General features: G+C 41.6%; 1 protein-coding gene across 2 annotated transcripts in view; it reads left to right on the top strand.

Annotated features, from left to right (window-relative positions):
- LDLRAD4 (low density lipoprotein receptor class A domain containing 4) overlaps window positions 1-21,507 on the top strand; it is a 294,876-nt gene that overhangs the window by 98,080 nt on the left and 175,289 nt on the right. For both annotated transcript variants that reach the window (XM_069778916.1, XM_069778917.1), the window contains one exon: window positions 7,155-7,613. In XM_069778916.1, coding sequence (XP_069635017.1) covers window positions 7,574-7,613 — 40 coding nt within the window. In that variant the 5' untranslated portion in view covers window positions 7,155-7,573. The remainder of the gene's footprint in view (window positions 1-7,154; window positions 7,614-21,507) is intronic.

The raw sequence follows: 21,507 nt of genomic DNA, 5'->3' as shown, positions 1-21,507 counted from the left end.
TGCATTTTCTTTCCAAAACAGTCAGAGTGCAGATGTTTCTGCTTTCAGAAATGACATTATGCTTGGCTAGATCCACACAGTCTGCTTTTTATGAGCAAAGAAGGTATGTGTGTCTGTATCTTCATTGTGTATTTTAGGATTTTTGGCTGCTCTAACCAATTCAGTGGGAGAGGTTGGTTTTGGCTGTGCACCCTTCCTCTGGCGGGTGCAATGCCCTCACCCAAATGGTGCTATCGGTAGAGAGAGGAAGGGCGCTGCTGGATCTCCTAGGGATGATGGGGATGGTTGACATAACTATCATTTGCTGCAAGAAAGGAGCACTGCCCATTTGCTTCTCTTACACAGGGTCTGTCAGTGGAAATGACAAATGCCCATGTGTTACACAAAAACCTAGATAAAGATAGAGAACTTGGGAAGCGTGTGTTGGCTGGCAAAAAGCTAGGAAATGCGTGATGCACACTTGGAAAACAAAGAGCTTGTAAACAACATACATTGCTTGTGTCCGTGTGGTGGGTTCTCGAGGTGAGAGGAAGCCAGAAGAAGCATTTAGTTGAAGCAGCAATGAGTTGCTGTGGGAGAGGAGGAGGAGAGAAATGTGTGTCCGATCTTATGCTGGGCTCCATGTTGATAACGGTCTTAACAGCAGATGGGCAGTGGCTATGTTGTGTTCTCCTAAGGTGTGTCCTCCTCACTCACACATCCTGCATGGCGCAGCGGAGTTAAACCAGTAACTTCCCTGTCCTACTGCTGTTTATCAGGGTGGCCAGGTTCTGCAGCTATGACTCACAACCACATTTTTTCCGGTTGCATGCAGGGATGCTAAATGCCCTTTGGAGTGTAGCTGGATGTTGGTTACTCAAAGTCTTGAGATATGCAGAATCCCCTGGGTTTCTGGCAACTGCTCGTTCCTCAGACAAGTCACAGGAACACCAGTCAAAAACTTGCGATCTTTTCTCTAATCTGCTCAATGTAATTTTTGCTTTTCCCAGCCTTCTGCAAATTAAAGTACTGACCCTGTGTTGCTTTGGAAAAAGATCGAGAATGGATTCCGCTCTGTACTACCTTTTTGTTATTTTGGCAAATAAAATTCAGAGCTCAGGTTTTTCTCTGACTGGTCAGCTTCATAGAGCAGCGTGATTAATGATTTCTCTTGACAACTTCTGGTAATTATAGTTTTATTAAGGTCCAAAAATAAACAATGCAATCTTCTCATTTGCCCTGCATAACACAGCTTGTGCAATTTCTCCCAATAATTATCTCATTCAAATCCAATAGCTTGTCACAGAGATGTTAGTAAACTTTTCCACTGGGGTTTTAATGCATTTTGTCAGCACAGCTATGGTAAAATGTATGGCTGTTTAGTTTGTTCGTAGAGATAGAAAATAGAGGACCCAAATTCATTATTTCACTTAACAAGATTAACGGAAGGAAGTGTGGCATGCTCCTTTGTGTTATCAGTTATTTATAGGATCTCTTCAAGTGAAATACTCCTTGCTTTCTGATTACCAGAGGTTATTCACTTTGGTGTAAAGCTACTAAACAGACTGATTTTTGTATGTTTGCTTCAGTTTGTTGCTTTGCTCCAAAGAGAAGTAAACAGGAGGAGAAGAAATGTCCACACTGAAACATTCATCCTTTTTCTTTTAAACTACGTCTTGTCTGTAATGGTTTTTGCAGTGTGTGCTGGCATTGGGCATATAGTTTGCTTTAACATTTTCTTAACAGGCTAGAAAAAGAACCGATGCTTGGTTTTGGCCATATGCCCTCTTCTCAAGACCTGTTTCCTGCTTCAACTAACGCAGAAAGACCACACCTCGCTTTGGTTGTCCTCTGTTTGCCCCAATTCAGGGAGTGCTGTAACAAAAAGGAAGTAAAAAGAAGCTTGGACACTATTCTTAAACAAGAGTATCTGAAAGTATCTCTAGGAATATAAATATGTATAACAGAACTTAACATACAAACTCATTTGGTAGGTCACTGAAATGCACCAAGATAGTGAAATACAGCAGCTGTTTTAAGAAGTCATAACTGACCTATACCAATATTGAAGATAGAAAGTGACAACAAATGATTTATATGTGTGTGTGAGAAAGATATGATTAGATAAACATATTTTAAATGTATGGTTTTCAGTTTGATATGTCTCTGGTCTCCTGTGAAAGTCACCTTGAGTTTTTTGAGTGGTCTTTGAGTTATGGAGCATAGTATTTCCCAAGAACTAGGATTCACATAGCACTGGTGCAATACTATCTTGGAAGAAAGTCAAATTATGGATAGAAGTAAATAAAATAAATGAGGATCACACAGTAAAATGCAGGCCTTGCTATCTAAAAAAGAGTAGGTATAACAGGCAGATATTAACATGTGTAGTTTAGAAGTCTCTATGAGAAGCAAAAGAAAGCCTGGAAAACTTGGTGAATCCAAAAGGGGATGGAGAGGTGAGCTATACGTGTGCACATATGCTTCATTTTAAATTGCTCTAGCAAACTTTAAAAGATAGTTTTACAAACACTGTTCTATAAAAACAAAACGTTGGAAGCGTTTTTCCAGCCAGAAACTTCTTAAACACATACCCAAGTCTGTGCTGCCTTAACATATAGGAAGTATAGGCCTTCAGTGAAGTGTTTAAGCATGTGGATAGTTCAGTACTTGTCCTGGCTTTGATCACATTACTTTTTTCCTTGAATTTGGAGACAAGCTTAAATCTCCTGGTGAGCTGGAGTCGTGCTGCTGGCTGAGCCAGCGTTGCTTCTGACCTGCTTTTAGCCACAGAGCGGGTGGGTGCTGGCGGCGGCTGAGCTCCCACTGGGGTCTGCCCCTGTTTGGTACCTGCCTTCTGCAGGGACTGCCTCGAGAGCAGGGCAGGTTAGCTTAGGCTCTATCCCCTTTTATGCTTCTTTCACCCTGAAAGCTAGAAATTCAAGCAGCAAGTCCTTCCTTGATTAAGTTAAATTAAACCACAGCTCACAAGCTCTTCAGTAACTTTCTCAAGAATGTAAACATGTGAACTTACTCTACGGATAACTCCTGTTATGAAATTTGTTAAACACCTTAGTGAAATGCTGTTCTTTAGGATGCCTTGTGCCAAGGGCTATCACAGGAAACGCTTCCCATGGCCGTAGCCCTTCTGACAACACATCCAGTGAGTTCTTAATGCCTCTGTGGGAACCAACAGCATGTGGCCAGAGAAATAGACTGTATATAGTGAAAGGAAATGGAAAAAAATCAGACAAAAAACCCCAAGCTGCAGCATTTACATGTCAGGCAGTGCTTTTGATTTTTTTAGGAGATCACAGAGGTATCAGTCTTGGAAAAAGCAGTATTTCACTTCTTCTTTCAGTGCAAGTTCCTCCAGGCTTGGTCCTGACTGATTGCACAATACTTCATAAGACATAGGTATTATTGCAGGATTAATGACACTCATTGGCTACTTTTCTCTCTCAGATTCTTTTTTACAGTGGCCCTTTAATTTTGCATTTTCAAATGTTTAGAAAAGAGGAGTAGCAGGTTGACTAGCTAAATATACCTTGAGAACATATAACTCACACAAGGTGTTAAATAGTCAAAATATTTTCTGTTTGCAATTTGCGTGAGGTTCAGATGGTGGTGTCCTTCTGAGGACCAAATCTGAGAAAAGTGGAGAGGATGGAAACAAATGGATTTTTCTCTAGGTATTCAGTCACGTAAGCACATAGCTGAAAATCTTTATAGCACAGCTACATATTTATAAAACACAATGTTTTGCTTTGGTTTGCTTCTGAGACTCATGTAACACTGCAGTGGATGAATGAAAGCAGAAGTGGAAGCAGAGTTCCTGTTGCAATTGGAAAGGAGGTAACAGATGGAGCAAAGAGAAAATCTCTAGTTTTTCTAGTCTACGTTTTCTCTTTGCCATCTGATCAGTATAACGGGACATGTTCCCACTGGGGTCTCTGCAGGTTGTGAAAAATGTAACAGTTACATCAAAGCTCACACCTTATTGTAGTTCTATCAGTATTGTTTACTTTCCATGCTCTTTTTCAGATACATATTTTGACTTTTCAGTCCTTTAAGCAGGCTGGTTTAACATTTCTGCACCACACTGGTATAAAACGATAAACGCATAGCTTCACTGGAGTTGGCTGAGCCACACCAAAATGTGTCAGCAGAGGTCTCAACCCATTCCGTGCGTGCAAACATGCCAGTCTGTTAGGAAACAAACACAAACCTCCTCTCTTTAAACATCAGTTCAGCTTTAATGGAAAATTTCTGGATAATGTAATGTACAATGGAAAGGTCATAGCTGTACATGCTGTTAGAAATGGAATTTGCCATTTTCCTGATTTGCTGTGGTATTGGCTGGGCTGCTTTCTTGTCTTCACCTGGATGCATTCAAAATCTGAGACATCTGAAATTGTTGTGCAGATGTGACTGATGAAAGGTCTGCCTGTTGAAAATACTCATTAAATAGCCTGCTTAGCCATAAGTGCGAAGCATTTTATAAGTACTGAACTTGGTTTTGAATTGTGAAGAGGCCCAGCAAGCGCTGAGCGCTACACAGGCTTGCCCCAGCAGCCTGCTCTGTTTCCTTGCTCACCTCCTGCCAGCCACGTCCGAGTTTGTTATCTGCCAAGGGAGAACAGTGCTTTTGCAGTGATAGAAAATGCTCACTTAGGACAATCAAGAGATATCAGTATCTTCTTTCACTTGAGTCCTTAAGGGAGGACTTAAACCTGATGCAGTGCACTACCTTTTAAATTTTAAGGTCTGAATGAACTCTGTGTTTCAGTGTCCTGTAGTGTTGTTAAAATTACATCTTTCTATCTGAAGAAGCAGTGGTTGCTGAAAGTGCCTGCATTGTAGAGTTTCTTTAGCACTGTTGGGTTCTTAACTAGTTTAGCAGAAATGTTGAAGATGTGGAAAATAATTCTGCTTTTAATAAAAAAGTTAATTTTCAAGAAAGTAAAGTATTTTGTTCTTTTTAAGAATCAGAAGTTTATTTTATCCAATACAAAGATGTAACAATAAGAGAATTTCCCTGGATGCTAAGGTATTAGCGCATATCTCCTGAGCATCTCTAAGATGGGGAGAGAAACTAAAATGCTGAAAACAGAAGGCATCAAAATTGTGGATTTATAAACCAAAATCAAAAGTTACAAGGCTGAAAATGTGAATGCAAATATGGACCAGCTTTTATAAATATAGGAGAAACTCAGGCCTCTAGAGAAAAAGCTTGGGAAATGAGTGCAGCATCCATCTGTAGTCATTATAGAATAGTTAGCACAATGTTAAGAGCCAAAAGAAATATGTGCTGCAGTGTATGTATATTATACTTGCTCAGCTGTATGTATTTTAGAATAAAATAACCTCATATGAAATGGTTATTAGTTGTATAGAGCACTTTGAAGGGCTGAAAAAGCATCTTAAGGAGCTGACATTCAAGAAAAATAGTGTTTTAAACACTATTGTAAATTTTTTTAATGTAGCTTTATCTGATAGAAGTTACTACATGTAAAGGCATTGTTTTCAGGTTTTTTTTTCTTAATTTCTACTTTCTCCTCTATTAAGTTGAGATGTTTGGGTAAGAAATGGGGAAAACATTTTAAATCTGTTCTGTAACCTTACTTGATTTGAATGCAAACTACTAGTTCTGAATACAAGTAACCAGTCAGTCCTGTGCTGTGTTTTGAGACAAAAATGTGTGTTCTTCAGTAACACTGCCTTAACAAAATTGGGGGAAAAAAGCAGCAACATCATTAAGATAGAAAATTTGTCTTCGTTAGCAGCTAGCTTTCATTCAGTGTGTCCTGAGGAACATGGCATTCATCAGGTGTCAGGCTCACTTGGTTGCAGTGGCACACCTGAGAAGAGATCCTTTTTGTCCCCCAAGAAAGGGCCCTAACGAAGCCCTTGAGGGCCGGCTGGCTGTGCACTTGGTGGTGCCTGCAGAGCACACCATGCCCCAAGGAGCATGAGAATCTTCTCTGCAGTTTTGGACCATCTGGGATATCCAGCCTTACGCTTCAGGATATAGGCTAGTCTCTAGATCTTGCAGGTCAGGGTAGAGGGTGAAGTGGGGCTGGGGAGCGGGTTATTCACACCTATCTCCTGAGCCCGGTCTTGCACTGTTCTCCGAAGCAGTGGGTGCTGGGACTGACAGTGACACTGGCACCCTTGGACGAGGGCTGCTCCAGAAGATGGGCCTCGGGTCCGATCCAGTACTGCAAGCCCTGGCTAGACTCACTAGCTAAAATCCATTAGTAGATCATAAGATCATCACAGATGTAGTTTCAACCTGCCTGTGCCACTGAATTGGGAGATAGTGAGCCAAGCATTATTGTGTGAAGGAACAGGCTGGCTGGGGCGTGAGTGGGTTCTCCTCCAAGTCCTCTTTTCTTCCTTGTTTTCTAAAATAATATTTTTGCTAAACATGTAGCTGTCTGCTGTTCACCTTCACCTCATAAAAGTAAATGTATCCTAGTTCTTAAAAAGCTGGATGTGCAACAACTCTAGTTTTCAGTGAGCTGCAGATATCCCTGCTATGCAGAAGTAGTAGTATCAAGAAAAACTTAATCACCTTTCTCTTGTATAGCCTGTGGGTGTTTTTAACCTTACCGAATGTCTGAAGACATCCGAATTGCGTCATCTGTGTTACAATTGAGATTTTAAATAGATAATCGACAGCAGGACTTACAAAGTTTTTAACCTCAGAAGACTGTTAGAATGGCATATATAGTGTCAGCAAACAGCACTGTCTTTCCGTGCTCCAGAAAAGAAGGGAAGCAGCTATATGAAATGCTAATAATCTCACTGTGGTTTTGAATAGACTAGACTTCAGAGCCTTGAGTATTTTTCCTTTTCCCTTTTAACTGCAATTTTGTTATTGTATTGCTGCCCCCATCTCTGCTAAATATGGCTTTTGAAATGTAAATCATATCATGTTCTCAGAGATGCATATGACACCCTCAGCACTGTTCCTCTTTGCACTTCAAAGAGCTGTGTGGTCACACTTTGCATCTCAGCAAAATCACAATATTTGCCTTCTGAAGATCTCCTTTAATGTGTACAATCAATCCCTGATAATGTGTTTTGGGTTTTTGTTCCCTGGAGTCTGTTAATTTTAGTGTTGCTACAGGTCATCAAGAAACATAATCTCTTCTTTTTTAATTTCTCAGTGAGCGTGCCTGAGGGGAGAAGAACACAAGAGAGGAGAGACAATTGAACATCACCATTGTCCGAGACCTGAAAAAATGGTGCTGGATGAACAGAGGATTGGAACTTAATTGTAGAAGGGAAATAAAGTCTTGGCAGGCGATTTGCTTTATTTCCACATTCATCATGGCCCAAATCCTCTGGCTGGCTGGTTGATGGGACTGTCCAACGCTTCCTATTTAGGTTCAGTGCAGATATCCTCTGCCTACAGATTGAAAGACCTGGGAGCAGGTGGGAACTGGATGGTGCCAAATACGGGAATGGAAAGAGAAATGGACTCTGACAAGCTAAGATGGAAGTGACTTGACAGCTCTAAGCTGAGCAGTTGTCTCCGGTAAGGACAGGTTAAGACGGGAATCTCAAGCTTCACTGGAAGAGCAGTATGCAGGAAGCTGGTTTTCAGGCCACAAATGCTTTCACAGGTAAGGACTTCTGTTCTAGTTCAGCTCATAGTTTTGGGAGTGTGTACGGGAGTTTAGAAAATAAATTGAATAGGTCCTGGTTGTCATTAGCGCCTTGTAGTACTTTCAGTTTAAATAATATTTTAAAACAGTTCACTTGAGGAACAGTTCAACATTTGTATTAACAGTGAGTAACGGAGTTATCTGTATTTCAGGCCCCCTGAAACAGACGGCCACAAGCCTTAGGGAAGGTGTATCTCAGCTTTCCTCGTTAAAGTACTCATTAACAGCTTAACAATGAGTGGCCTCCTGGGTCAGGATAAAAATAGTCTGTTAAGTTGTTCTTGTGTTCAACATGGGAGTGTGGCGAGGGCATGGGATCAACACGGTTCATATCAGGAGGCTTCTCAGAAACATGTCAGCATTGAGCTTTTTCTCATCAGCCGGAGCACATCTGTGGGCAGAACTTGCTGGGTACCTTCTCTTTGTACTCCCTCCCCCCCTGCACCATTGATGTGCTGCAATGCTTGAACTGGCAAAACTGGAGGTCTTTAAAGGTAGGTGTTTCACCTGCGTCCAGTGTATTTCCCTGTAGCTATGTTGAAAATGAGAAAGGGTGCCAAGGTGCTGTGTTTTCTCTGAGGAAAGCTCCCTCTAGTGTGAACTTCGCTGGAGTTCATTCAGTGCTTTCCCTTTCTGGGCTGGTTTCTGATTTGAGAGGCGGGAGAAGGAAACGGGGATCAGAAGATCCTGCTGCTTTGTTTCCACATCTGCTGGCCAGCTGAGACCCTGCAAGAAATGGGTGGAAAAACAACTGGATATTCCTCTGTTTTAGTAGTTCTTAGATAATGGATTAGTACCACAGTGAAAGTTAGTGATGTGCGAGACGTTTATTTTTCCAATTTAAAATTTTTGCCTTTAGAAGATGTTTATGGGATTGGGGGTTGTGTGTATGGCAAGATCATTTTCTGTCTTGGGCTGCTTTACCCGGGGTTGCCTGCTGTTCTAGGAGCTCTTCCAAGGAAGGAACAGGAAAACTGTCCATTTCCCCATGGGCAGGCTCCCATTTCGTCCTTTCCCAAAGCAGATCCACCCTCAGAGGCTGGTCCTACCCTTCTGGCTGCAGTGGGGTGTCAGCTCTGTGTCTGGCTGTCCACACCAGCACATCGGTTTGGAGCAGTAGTGCAGTTCTGAACTGTCTCCATTGCCTTGCGTTGCTTTGATTTACAACACGGTTTCTGTGTGTGTGTCAGCGAGACGCGTCTTGAAGGAAAGGAAATGGGAAGCTTTTCTCCATGTGTGCTCCAGCGCTGATGGGAGAGGTGAAGTCCGGGACCACCGCAGGGCCCTCCTGCCTCTGCATGGCCAGCAGAACACTCCTATGGCTCCCCACTGCCATTCTTGTCCTGTTTGTGTATCTTCATCCTCGCTGCCCTCTGCCAGCCCTCAGCTCATTCTTAGGAGTTTTTGCCACTCCTTTGCTCTCCACCAAAATTCCTACTGTGTGGATATCTGTTTTCTTCCTTACCTGCCCTGCCTTCTGTGGCTCTCCTGTGCTGAAAAACTTACTACCTTTAGTGCCCATGCGATCCTATATTATTTTCTTTCCAGCTTTACACTCTTCTGCCACAGCATCTGCTATCCCTTAGCTCCCAGAAGGTAGGGCTTGTTGACACTGTGATCAGGGCGCTTGGGCAGCAGGGTGTCAGAAAGCTGGTAACCTCATGACTGCTGCTGGGTGAAAGAGACCTGGCAAACAGTGCTGCATAAAATTCAGGGAGGTGAAACTGGGGTCCCTGGACAACAGTCAAACTGTGGTGACAACCCAGCAGATTCAGACCTATTCTGGAGACTTCAACAGCATGAAGGTTAGTTGGTCTCTTGTAAGGAGTTCTTATATTCTTTTGGAGGTGCCCTCAGGTAAATATGTTAATAAACATTTTCAAATCTTGGTAGCTGTACTAAAGAATTGTTAAACATAGAGTTAAGTAGCACCATACATTTGGGGGACTTGTAAAGGAAATGGGCAGGAGACTTGTAAAGGAAACAGGTTGAAATATCATTGCTTTATATGAGGAGAAGGCAAGGACTTCTGTATCTTCCAACTTGTATCAAATTGATATCAATATATGCTTTTTGGAGATCTTTCTTGTTCCTTGTTAGATTTATATTATGCACTCAGCGGTAAACAGTGGGTAGGTATGTATTTCTTAGAGAAATTCATTGGACTGTGTTACGCTAATTTAAGAGTTGCAGTAAAAGTGTAATGGCAGGTGCATATATGATTGTTTCTCTGATCCTTGCTATACTGCTCCTTTTGTTTTATTGGAATGTCATTTTAGCTGTAGAAGAAAACAGTAGCTGCTAGTGGCAGAGGGGGCATGACCACATGCAGAAGGGAGCTAATTTGTACAGAAAAAGCTTTGATATCTGAAACCTTTGCAGTGTCAACACTGAATCTAGCCATGCTAAGTGATTGCAGCTATTGCAACAATCAGAGTAATCATTTCAATTTACAACTGAACGGAGTGCTGGCAAAAGAAGCCTGGGAGGACGATGCTTCTGTGTAGCCACCTTAGGAGTATTTCATAAACCTCCTTTCCACCTTGCTAATTGCTGTGACCTGGAAAGGCTTACAGTTATTGTTAAGGAGATATTTTGATCCTGTCTGTACACTCATTTTATTGGCATAGATGCCAAGGCTGCCCTTTTTTGCAGATGGCTCTTGTTCCATGAGATGGGCTCATCCAATCACTTTATCATATATTAACAAACAATACCTTATAGTTACAGCTTTTTCACTTTACTGGCTGAATACTAATTTCAGTATATCATGCAAGTATAATAGGTTCAGGATTACCGAATGTAGAAAAGGCAATGGAAGGGAAGTGCTCCTAGGCTTGATTAGGAAGGACATGGCTGAGCCTATGATGGCAAAAGGCAATTTGAGTGATAGCAATCATGAAAGAGCGAGCTTATTCTTCAGAAGACGAGAAGAGAGAACTTGAGAATAAAAGCAGTAGTATGCAAGAAAGTAGATTTCATTCAGCTCATAGAGCTGATAGGTAACGTTTTTTGGGAAACAAACCTAAGAAATTCAGGAAAGCTGGCAATTTCTAAAGGAACTAACTTCTTCTTTTCCAGTCACAATAAAGAATATTAAAATCACAAACATAAAAGGCGTCCCAATAAAAAACTGTAAGAAGAGACAAAATTGCGTGATCTGAAAATTGAGGACTCATACAGAAAGTGGAAACTAGATACGTTACTAGAGATGAGTGTAAAAGAACATTAGAAGAATGCAAGGGCCAAATCAGGTAGGCCAGGGCACAAAACAAAGTGTAACTAATGAAGGACTTGGTAACAAGGAAATATGCTGTGTTCTCAATAGTAATAATAAGACGACTGAGTTTCTGGACTAGCAGTTAGGAGGGAATGACAAAACTCATGATCTGATAGTGCAGAGAGGACCAAGTAGTTCATGACATTTTTTGCATCATTCTTTGCCAAAAAGGGTGACCTGTAATCAGGTGGCAAGAAAAGGACTGCTACCTTGAGAAAGGTGAGAATTCCAACTAGAGCAGTAACAGAACTGATTATAAACTAATGAGATAGGATAATAGGTATTTTAGAACAAGCTGGAGCTTATTAACTTATCTCTGCAACTTAGGGTGAAATAGCTGAAGCAATGTCTGAGCAATTAATGGTTACACTGGAGAACATTTGGAGGACAGTCTAGGTTCAAAAAAACTGAAAGAGCAAACACTGTACCTACATGTAAGCTTTCCTGGGTACTTCTTTTTCCCCTTTGGAGTAGATAGCTTATCTTAAATTCTTGGGGGAAAAAGTCTGAATCAAATAACCAACTGATTTTTTTAATAAATAGCCTGTAGATAATAATATGATAACTGAATTTGCATGTTTGTTTCCAGAAGGTACCTTATCAGTGGAGCCTAATTTCCCTCTAAGTAGAGAAACAGTATATCTTGACTTTTGGAAGGCTTCTCACCCTTTCATAAACAAGGTGGCAATATGGGCTACAAGGTGGGTACACAGTTGGCTAGAAAGCTGTTCTCGGAATAATTACTAGTGATGCATAGTCAAACTAGAAGGATATGTCAAGTGGGATTCTGCCCTGGATTGCCTGAAAATATTCAATATTTTAATTAATGACTTAGATGATAGAATCTGCATGCAAAATTTCCAGATGACACCAACCAGGGAGAGGATGTAAACCCTCTGAGCACAGGATTAGAATTCAAAATTAATGTGGTATTGGAGAACTGATCTAAAATAAATATGATGCAGTTCATCAAGGACAAGTTCTAAATTGTGGTTGAGCAGGAATAATCAGCTGTGCAAATCAAAATGTAGAATAACTGGTGAAGCAGCAGGTCTGCAGAAAACAGATGGGCAGTTGCAAGAGATCAGAAAACGGCTATGAATCACCAATACTATGCCATAAATGTTATGCTAGAATATATGGACAGGAGTCTGCATATAAAACATGCAAAATAATTTTTCCACTCTACTTAGCATTTGTGTGGCTGATGTACTAGTTCTGCTCTGAGCAGCGCTCTTTGGGCCATTGGAAGCATCCAGAGAAGAGCAAAAGGAAAGGCCAGAGGTCTAGACAACATGACCCTTGAGAACTGAAAAAACTGTCTTTTTCAGACTATAGCAGTAATTCTGAAATTTTTGGCAGATGTTTTTCCTAGGTTCCCACAAAGCAGTGGGGATTTGTGCCGGGGCATGTGTCTGATGCACTGAGCTACGTGGCAAGATGTGACCATGATAGAGAGGTACTTTGGTGTGATGGTCAGAAGGACCACCTCACTTGCACACTTCTTAGCTGCCATGAAGTACTACACCTTCTGCCTCAGCCACTTGCAGTGCTGTGCCAGTGCTAGGGTAACAGTGGTGGGGATCCTGGACAGTCAAGATCCATTTTTAAATGAGCTACTGTCTTCATCAGTGTGTGTTTCGAGTGCTGGTTTAGGAGAACAGTGTGATTCTGAAATTGGCTCTCCATCATTGGGGAATGTGTGGCACAGGGACATCCAGGATGATCAAAGGATAAGTAGAACACTATGGGATGGATTTAGGAATTGGTGCATGAGGCCTCCTGACCTTGCAAGGTCAGCTTAGGTCCATGAGGATTTTATTAGCTCCGTCTCAGCACAAGCTCTGTCAGACCTGGGCTGACTCGGAGGCATTCCTGCCCTGTAACCCTCAGCACTGCTAGAGGGATTATTAGCTCTGGCACTATGGAAACAAGAATAAATAGTAAGAGGTTGCTCTGTGCAGTAGGCCCCTGCCCTTCAGTCTAGCATTGACTTTTCCTGTCACCTTCTGATCCCATTCTGTCATAGCTTCATATCTTCTCCCTCACACCTTTCCCTGTGGAAGTGATGGCACCCTCAATCTTTCCATAACCCCTTGCAGCCTTATGTCTCAAGGTCATTGTCACCGAAGCTTGACCTTGGGCCATATCCAGAGAGGCCAAGTTACTCCCAAGGAGCAACCCCTCAGCTTGGCCGATACTGCCCCAGGCCCTGCTTTAGCAGAGAAACTGAACTCATCTCTTAGGAGATCCTCATGCTCATAGGAAAGCAGCTTGCTGGAGCCTCTCCAGTCCCCCCACCTCTGCTCCATAACACCCTGGCACTCAGGACTTCTGTTGCATTTCTTGTCCTGTGTTTTGTGCTCTCCCAACCTCTCGCAGCCTCTTCCCCATCAATGCCCAAATCACCTCGCTCTGTACTGAGGCTCCTCCATCCCTCCCTGTTTGTACATCTGGTCTCTTCCAGAGTTCCTACTCTTCTGGTAATCCTCTTGCTTTTCCCTGCTTTCTTTCACCTTCTCTTGTTTCCAGACTTCTCCCACCTCCAGACCAACTCACTGCAGCTTAGTTCCAGGTTTGTGTAAAGCCCTCTCTTTTAGACTCAAGCCTTCCTTTCCTCCTCTGCCCCTCCTCTGGGGTGAGTACCTTTCCCCACCTCACATCTCTGCTGCAGGGACTTCTGCTGGTTTGTGTAGGACCTTTCTTTGCAGGAAGGCAATCTGAGAGCCTCTCCCCACATCTTGTTTTGCTTAACTTCTGGCGTTTTGGGTGGAGATGTCTCTGGCATGGGGGTGGTAGTTCCAGAATAGGGAGGCTTATTGAAGGGATTACATGGGAGACCAGATAAATTGCTCCAGCAGATTGCATATGACTCAGCTGGCCATCATTCGTTTAGAGAATGGAAGAGTGAGGGAAGATGTGATAACCATTTAAAAGTATATGGAAATTTCATGTAAAGAGGAAGGTAATAGAAACTGTTTTCCAGTTCTGCTGGGGATAGAGTATGAAGTAACAGACAGGCTTACTGTGGTGGAGAGATTGAGGTTAGACATTAGGAAAAGCTTTCTAGTGGTAAGCATAGTTAAGAACTGCAGCCGATTGCCTAGGGAGGTTGCAAAGTCTCCGTCACTGAAGGTTTTTAAGAACAAGTTAGACAAATATCTGTCAGGAATGCTTTATGTATAGTTGATCTTGCCCTGGGGCAGGGGAATGGACTTCATGAGAGCACTTTCAGCCTTACTTTTCTATGTTTCTATTATTGCTGGTTCCCTGGATAAAAAACTGTACATTTTTAAAGTTAGTAACCCACTTGCACTACTCTATCTTCTCAGTGTTTAAGTAGATTCTGTTGACCTCTTGGAATAATTGATAAAGGATAGATTAAGAGTCTTGGGTATTTAAAGTCTTAACTCTCTTTTTGCTGGAGTATTGCTCCATTGCATTCCTTCTAGCCTGGCCTTCTTTAAACATCTTATTTTGGGAGTGTGTGACATATGTTTCTATGTCTGTGCAACTTGTATAGAAATATTTTAATGTTACAGGAATACTGCATCCATCGTTCTGTTTCATAGTGTGCAAGTATTTTAAGAAAACCTTTTACCACTTAGATGGTAAGCATATTTAAAAGGTAATTGTTAAGAATAATAAAAAATAGGGCAAAGCCAAAGCAACCGCCCTTTGAGGTTGTTTTCTTTATTATGAATAAAACTGTGTGCGATTTACTTAGCATAAAATATATAACTGGTGTATCTGCTGCTGAAGCTAGCCTTCTTCCTTTGAATTATGATTGAGGCTCAGTGTAAAACAGCAAAACAGGTTTGAAATGTCTCCTGATAAGTATATAATGTAATTAATATTAAAAGTAGTTGAAAACTCATTTATACATTAATACAGGTCTCCCATATTGCTGTTGTCATTATTTGCATGATTTTCAATTACAGATAAACATTTCATTCAAAAAATACAGCTTGAATATGTAGCAGAGCATTCCCATCCCCCGCTGTTTCAGTTTTGTTTTCATCTGCCTCTTGAAGCTTTTCTGGCCTTCCTAAAATCTCTGCAGTTTTCTCATTTTTATGACTTTCTTATTGTATGACTTTTCAAGGTTACTATGTCACTCATGGACAACCCTTACTGTCTCTTAGTTCTTGGGAGAAATGGATTGCTTTTTGCAATGCCCCTTACTCAGCACACAGATAGTAACAGATCACATTCCATTGTATTCCCTTAGATATTTTATTTAGAGTGTGCATTTTTTTGAGTACAGATAGTATTCTCAGCAAAAATACATGGAAGAAGATATAACCTTAGTCTCCAAGAGTTTGCTATCTAAATATGTTACATTCAGTAGCATTCAGCAAAACTGTTTTAAGTATAGTAATGCATAGCTTGGAAGTCTCCTCTTCACGGTTAAATGCTTTAATAGAATTACAGGAGAGTGAGAAACTGGAAATCAATTCGCGAGCTCTGGTGCCATGTGGGAGTGATAGCTTTTGGTCCCAACCTAGTTCTTCTGTTGTCCTTAAGATCAGTGATTAGAATGGCAATGCTTTCTGCTTTAGGTCACTCTTCAAATCTGGGAGGTTGGCTCTTAAGTTCAATCCCAAACTTCGTGTAGGTGAAACATGTTTTCTTCTTGCTTTCCTTTCACCTCAAGAAAACAGGTAGTTCTCTTCAAATGTCTGGTTGAAGGACTGTTTAATCTTTAACTGGACAGGTACTGCCTTTGCTAATTGAACTGTGGCAGTCCTTATGCAAATAGAGGGACATTTCACAAGGATTTCGTATTTTAAATGCTTCTCCTTTCAAATTTTTATTTAACTGGGGTAGAAGACCTCCTTGCCTGTGTGCTTGTTTCAGTGAAGTACTACATCCTTTTCCACTTGCTAAGGGGAAGAATGGAAGAATTTCGGTGGCAGTCACTTCCAGAAGGCAGCCTTGCTGTGTGAATCCACGTGGAGCTTAGTGAATGTGGAGGCAGTGGAAGGCAGGAAAGAAGCCAAGAGGACTCCAGAGGAAATGCCATGGTGTGGTGCCTTGGGAAACACCTTGAGAGACACTGGGCGCAGAAAAGGATCCTCCTCAGACCTAGAATTGCAGGCTACTGCATCATATAACACCATTCATACCAAGCGCCATCCTAAAATTATTACTCTGATCTGGAAGGATTTTTTTTTTAAATTTTTAATTACATTTTCATTAATATTTCAGTTAATTTAAATTCCATTTAAAAGTCAATTAATTTTCAGTCTAGGTGTAGTCTTGGCTATATGTGCATGGTCCACTTATTCTTATGACAGTCCAGAGCCCAAATGAAAGGCTGTGGATTGTGCAGGCCAGGGTGAAAGAAGGTTCAAATTTAGAGAAATGTCATGGCCAATGCTATTAAAATTTTTTTATGAAGTAGTTGTATTGCTGGAAAACTGCAAACTTCTCCTTCCTAAAATCACGGGAGAGAATGCTCCAGCATGTTCAGCGAGGATGTTGAGCCTGGATCCTCACCTTTGATAACCATTTTTAGTAGATTATATTCAGCTGTAGCATTAACATTTGCAAAGTGGATGATTCTTTGGAAATGCCCATCTGCCATTTCTTATTTCTTAATAGTACATGTCATGGTGCCTTCGCATGGTACAACTTAAATCAGCCAAATTGCCAATTCTAGACTGAATATGAGAACAAATTTTGCTGTAAATATGCTACCTTTCAGTGTTTAATCATAATAAAAAGGCAGACCTTTTGAATGGACAAAATGAATTCATAGTCCCTCAAGTAAAACCCAGAAAATAAAAAGGGGTGAAATTTGATTGTTAAATTGGCAGTGTACGTTCAGTGTATGTTTTCTGTTGATTCTTTCTAACTAATTAGGTAGCTTGGGAGGGGGGGTAGGTGTATTTGTTTTTTTGTTTGGGTGGGGGTTTCCCCCCCCCCCTTTTTTTTTTTATTAAGAGAAGAGATGGGATATAACGTTCAGGCTATACCCCTGGCTGACAGAGGGCATTTTCACTGCTGAAAAGGTCTTTTGCAGCTGAAGGTAATGCTCCCACTGGTGGTGCTGCAGACAAAAAACAAGCCTTCGACTGTGGCTGTTGAGGGCGGCCAGAAATCCCCCACAGGAACACACGTACTTCCTTCTAGCAAACTGATCAGATGTGTGTCATGAGGCACGCTGGGCCAGGCCAGCAGCAGGAGCGGGAGCCGGGAGCGATGCTGCTGCCTCGCCTTGGAGCACCAGCATGAGGCAGGCTGGAAATGAGTTTCATTACACACTTAAAAGTGCTAAAAGAGGAAGCATAAAACCCAAATCGATGCAAAGCTACTGAAGCACTTGACTGCACTATTTTAGAAGCTGAGGAGGTACAGTGGCCGAGTGGAAACATGAGTGATATTAGCCAAAACCTAACTTTATTCATGTGAAAATAATGAAGGATATTCCCATGCGCTCAGCTCCAGGCGATGGTGTTTTGAGTGAATAGCATGAGGTGAAGTTTTGGTCTGTTAGGCTTCTTGATTTTTCTGTAATGTCAAGCAGGCCGTTCGACCTTATATTCTATCAATTATCTTTTACCATAAAATAAATAGTGTGAATTAATGTTACGTTTCTTTGCTGTATGCTGTAGCAATGCCGTTACAAATCAGAACTTGCAGTTTGGGTAAATGGAGAAGTGAGAATACTTGACATTGCAGGATAAATGTTGTGGTGAAGAAGCCTAAAAGTTATTGAGGAGAAGGTAATATCATGTATACAGAGTTAAATGTTACATTTACTTTTCTGGTATTAACACGTTTTTACTTCTTAGGAAAAGAGGCCAGGGTGCATGGGGATACTTGTCAGGCTGTTTTTTGTTGCTACTTGGTTTGGGTTTTGTTCAGAGCAAAGCTTCTTATGTGTGGGCACAGTCCTTCCTCTGAGCCTTTCTACGAATGTGTGTGTTCTGGTGGCTGTATCAGCTACATCTCCCATCCTGGCACTTGGCTTTCCTCACAGAAGCACTTCGTTATGGAGCAACACGGATCCACCCAAGCATGCACCCCACGCTGCGCCTCTCCCAGGTTTTCTCCCTGGGGGCTGCCCAGCCCCTGCTCCAAACCCTTTCCGGAGGGATACTCCCACCCTCTTTAATTTCTACTCAGCCCTCAGCAACAGTGAATAAGCAACATGTTCAGTTTCTAGTAGGATCATTACTTGCTAATAGGTTGTAGCCTTCAAGCCCTGCCAGCCTCTTACAAACACCCAAAGATACTCTCTTCCCTGGAAGAGAACATGATGCAATACTCTGATATATCTGTAATAACACTACTGCTTTCTGAGATCCATCTTTTCCAAAGCTGTGCTCGTGTAGGGTTGGGAAACTGCTGATTTCTGAACAGAGGAGGCTTTGGGCAGATGAGCTTTGACAGTATCTGGAGCTCAGAAACTTGTTTTTTTGATATCAAAACAAGATTCCTCTGTATCATATTCAAGTCTTGCCTGTAGTCACCCCACTATAATTTGACTATAAAATTTACCCAGTAGTTTGGGCAGCTGAATCCCTAAGCTTTCTTTGAAAACCATCAAGATGTGTTTCACAGGGGTTTAAGCGGGTATATCTGTGTGCGGGTGGCAAGCGGAGGCACTTTCCCTGCTTTTCACAACCGCAGGTCCGTTTCCACGATCTCTCGTGCCGGGATTAACAATCTGTTAACAGCTAAGAACAGATTGAGCAGTATGTCTTTCATACATGGTGGGTTTTGGTTTTATTTCTTAAATTTTTTTGTCCTATTGTGAGCTCTTTGTGTCCTTAGCTTTCTTGCTTTCTTCACTAGAAAGTTGCTCCCTTCTGATTTAAGGGCAAGAGTAGAGGAAGCTTTGCTAGAGGAGTGAGGAGTTAACAATGAGGATTTTTCATGGTGAAAACACCGAAAAAGAATCCTACTCTACAGCCAGCATCTAAGCAGCATCTTCAATCCATGCCTCTGAGGATAAGCTCATTTCTGTTGTTTGTGGGTAAAATGGCTTCATTCAATACCATTTGATTGCTGACAGCACTGCGTGCCCATGTGTTGTAGATGTACGTATGCTGAGGGGGTGGGAGGAGGACCCAGGACAAGGTACTGGCTTCAGAAAAGCCTGGAAGACTTCCTTGGATATGAAATGTTCAAGAATTGTCTGTTTATCCTGGAGGCTTAGACTATACAAACCAGTAATTTATACTGGCTGAAGACAGATTCACAGCCTGGCTGTGTACTCAGTCAGTCCTTGATTTAAACGAAAAAATTGGAGTTTGTGCATGAGTCTCCATTTTTCCCCTTCCTGAGCTTTATTATACTTGATTTGTTTATCTCAAAAGAAATACTTTAGAGATAGTATCTGCTTCCAGTTGCTCAGAGCGAGAATTTGAAGAGACACATGACCTGCCGTGACAATGCAAGAGTAAGTTCAGAAAAACTTCACTGTTCTTAACTCAGGATGTAGGTGGCATCTGTGAACAAAAGACAACTTTATATTTTCTGTAGAGATCATAACTTTTGTGCCCAAACCAGTGCTCTTTATAGAAATTGTTGGAGAGTTTCTGTGTAATAAAAGGAATAGGGGTAAGCTCCAACAATAAAGGCAACAAGTATGGTTCTTGAAGATGAGAGAGTTGGGGGTTGTTCAGCCTGGAGAGCAGAAGGTTCCAGGGAGACCTTGTAGCAGCCTTCCAGTACCTGTAGGGGGCCTACAGGAAAGCCGGAGAGGGACTTTTTACAAGGGCATGTAGTGATAGGACAAGGGGTAATGGCTTTAACCTGAAATAGGGTAGATTTAGATTAGATGTAAGGAAGAAGTTCTTCACTGTGAGGGTGGTGAGGCACTGGACCAGGTTGCCCAGAGAGGCTGTGGATGCCCCATCCCTGGAAGCGTTCAAGGCCAGGTTGGATGGGGCTTTGAGCAACCTGGTCTAGTGGAAGGTGTCCCTGCCCATGGCAGGGGGGTTGGAACTAGACGATCTTTAAGGTCCCTTCCAACCCAAACCATTCTATGATACTTAACAATTCTATGTTTTTATTCAGTGCCTCCTCTAGTGTATGCATGGAAAATGTGACACAGCATTGATTTAGTGGCTTTTGTACAATCTCTCAAGTATGCTACTGTTCTAAAACTGTATTATTCTACATTTTCATATAAACAAGTTAATGTTCTCTCAGGCACATGACTCCTGCTTGTAGCGATGTGTTGCACCAAAGTACCTTCAACTGAGATGAGGACCGTGCTGTGCCAAAACAGTGAAGGTCAGCCCCTTCTAAAATCTCAACATGTGAAAAAGGCAAGATAGAAGCAGAAAGAAGTACTGCTGTCCTGCATTTACAGATAGGCAACTAAGGCACAGATGAAATATTTATGTGGAATGAGCTAGAAAGCTTGGCAGACCTGAGAACTAAAGCTACAGCCTCTGAATCTGAACCCAGTATGAAGGGTGAAATTATAACCACAAGTACTAACGTATTTATTTTTATCTCCAAGTCAGCAGTATACCTACTGCACTATTTTCTCTTATTTCCTCTGTTATATCTTTATTCTTTTTACTTGCTGCCATGAGGAGAAGAACATAAGTCAGTAGGATTTCTTGTGGAAACTGGAGGCTTGCTTTATGCCAGCGTTGCTGGAAAGAATTTCTCTGAAGAAGAATTACAGCTGCCCATAAAATATGTGTCACAAACAGACCTTCTCATCTGCAAGTATTAATTGTACATTGGGAAGAAGGGGGTGCTGGGATACAAGACTGCTTGAAGGATATGGGATATTACTTGAGGGCTTAAAAAAAAAATATCTGTCATTGAATTGCCAACTAGAGAGTAGGATTATTGAAATTTATGGGAACAAAATTTAGTGAGATGAATACAAATAAAGCTGTCCACATTAGTTTCACTTCTTTTTCAAGGATGTTTGAATGCAAAATATGATGTTCATTAATGTAATGCAGGCAGGCTCATTGCTTTGTTGCTTTATACACGTATGGATCAGACTTACGTGGTGTCTTAAGACATATTTTAAAGAGCCTCGGAAAGGTCTGTTCTTTATGTAACTTGCTTTCTCTGAAGGAAAAAAGGCAAGTTTTGTGGAAAGATCGTATTTCATACTACAACTAGTGGTCTGTTTGGAAACCAAACAAACAAGATACCAAAACCACAAGTATTCAGGCATATGAGCCCTTCACCTTCAGGAAATCTTTAAATAAGCATTCAAGATTCTTCAGTTTGCTAAGGGCCATCTTCTGCTACATAAACAAAACAGCATTAAAACAAGTCCTGGACAGCCAGTGGGAAGAGAGTTCTCATGCAAGTGAAATTGACTGTTGCTGTATTAGCATTTTGCTTTTGATCAGTATTGTGATTGTGAATGAAATCCCCCAGTTGTCCCCATTCATGGCACTGTGGTTCAGCTCACAAGACAGCTTTGTTGCCACCAGCGTCGCCAGTACTTGCTAACAGAAGACTAGAGAAGGTAAAGTTGCTTTTTTCCAGCTGTTCGGTACCTGTGGCCTAACAAAGGGGCAATGAGATGCTGGATGTGTTAATGAGAGAAATAAGGAAAGAGAAGTGAGACCTAGG

The sequence above is a fragment of the Haliaeetus albicilla genome, chromosome 3, assembly GCF_947461875.1.
Source record: "Haliaeetus albicilla chromosome 3, bHalAlb1.1, whole genome shotgun sequence".
Lineage (NCBI taxonomy): Eukaryota > Metazoa > Chordata > Aves > Accipitriformes > Accipitridae > Haliaeetus > Haliaeetus albicilla.
The sequence above is the reverse complement of the archived record's forward strand: the minus strand, read 5'-3'. Positions and strand labels throughout refer to the sequence as shown.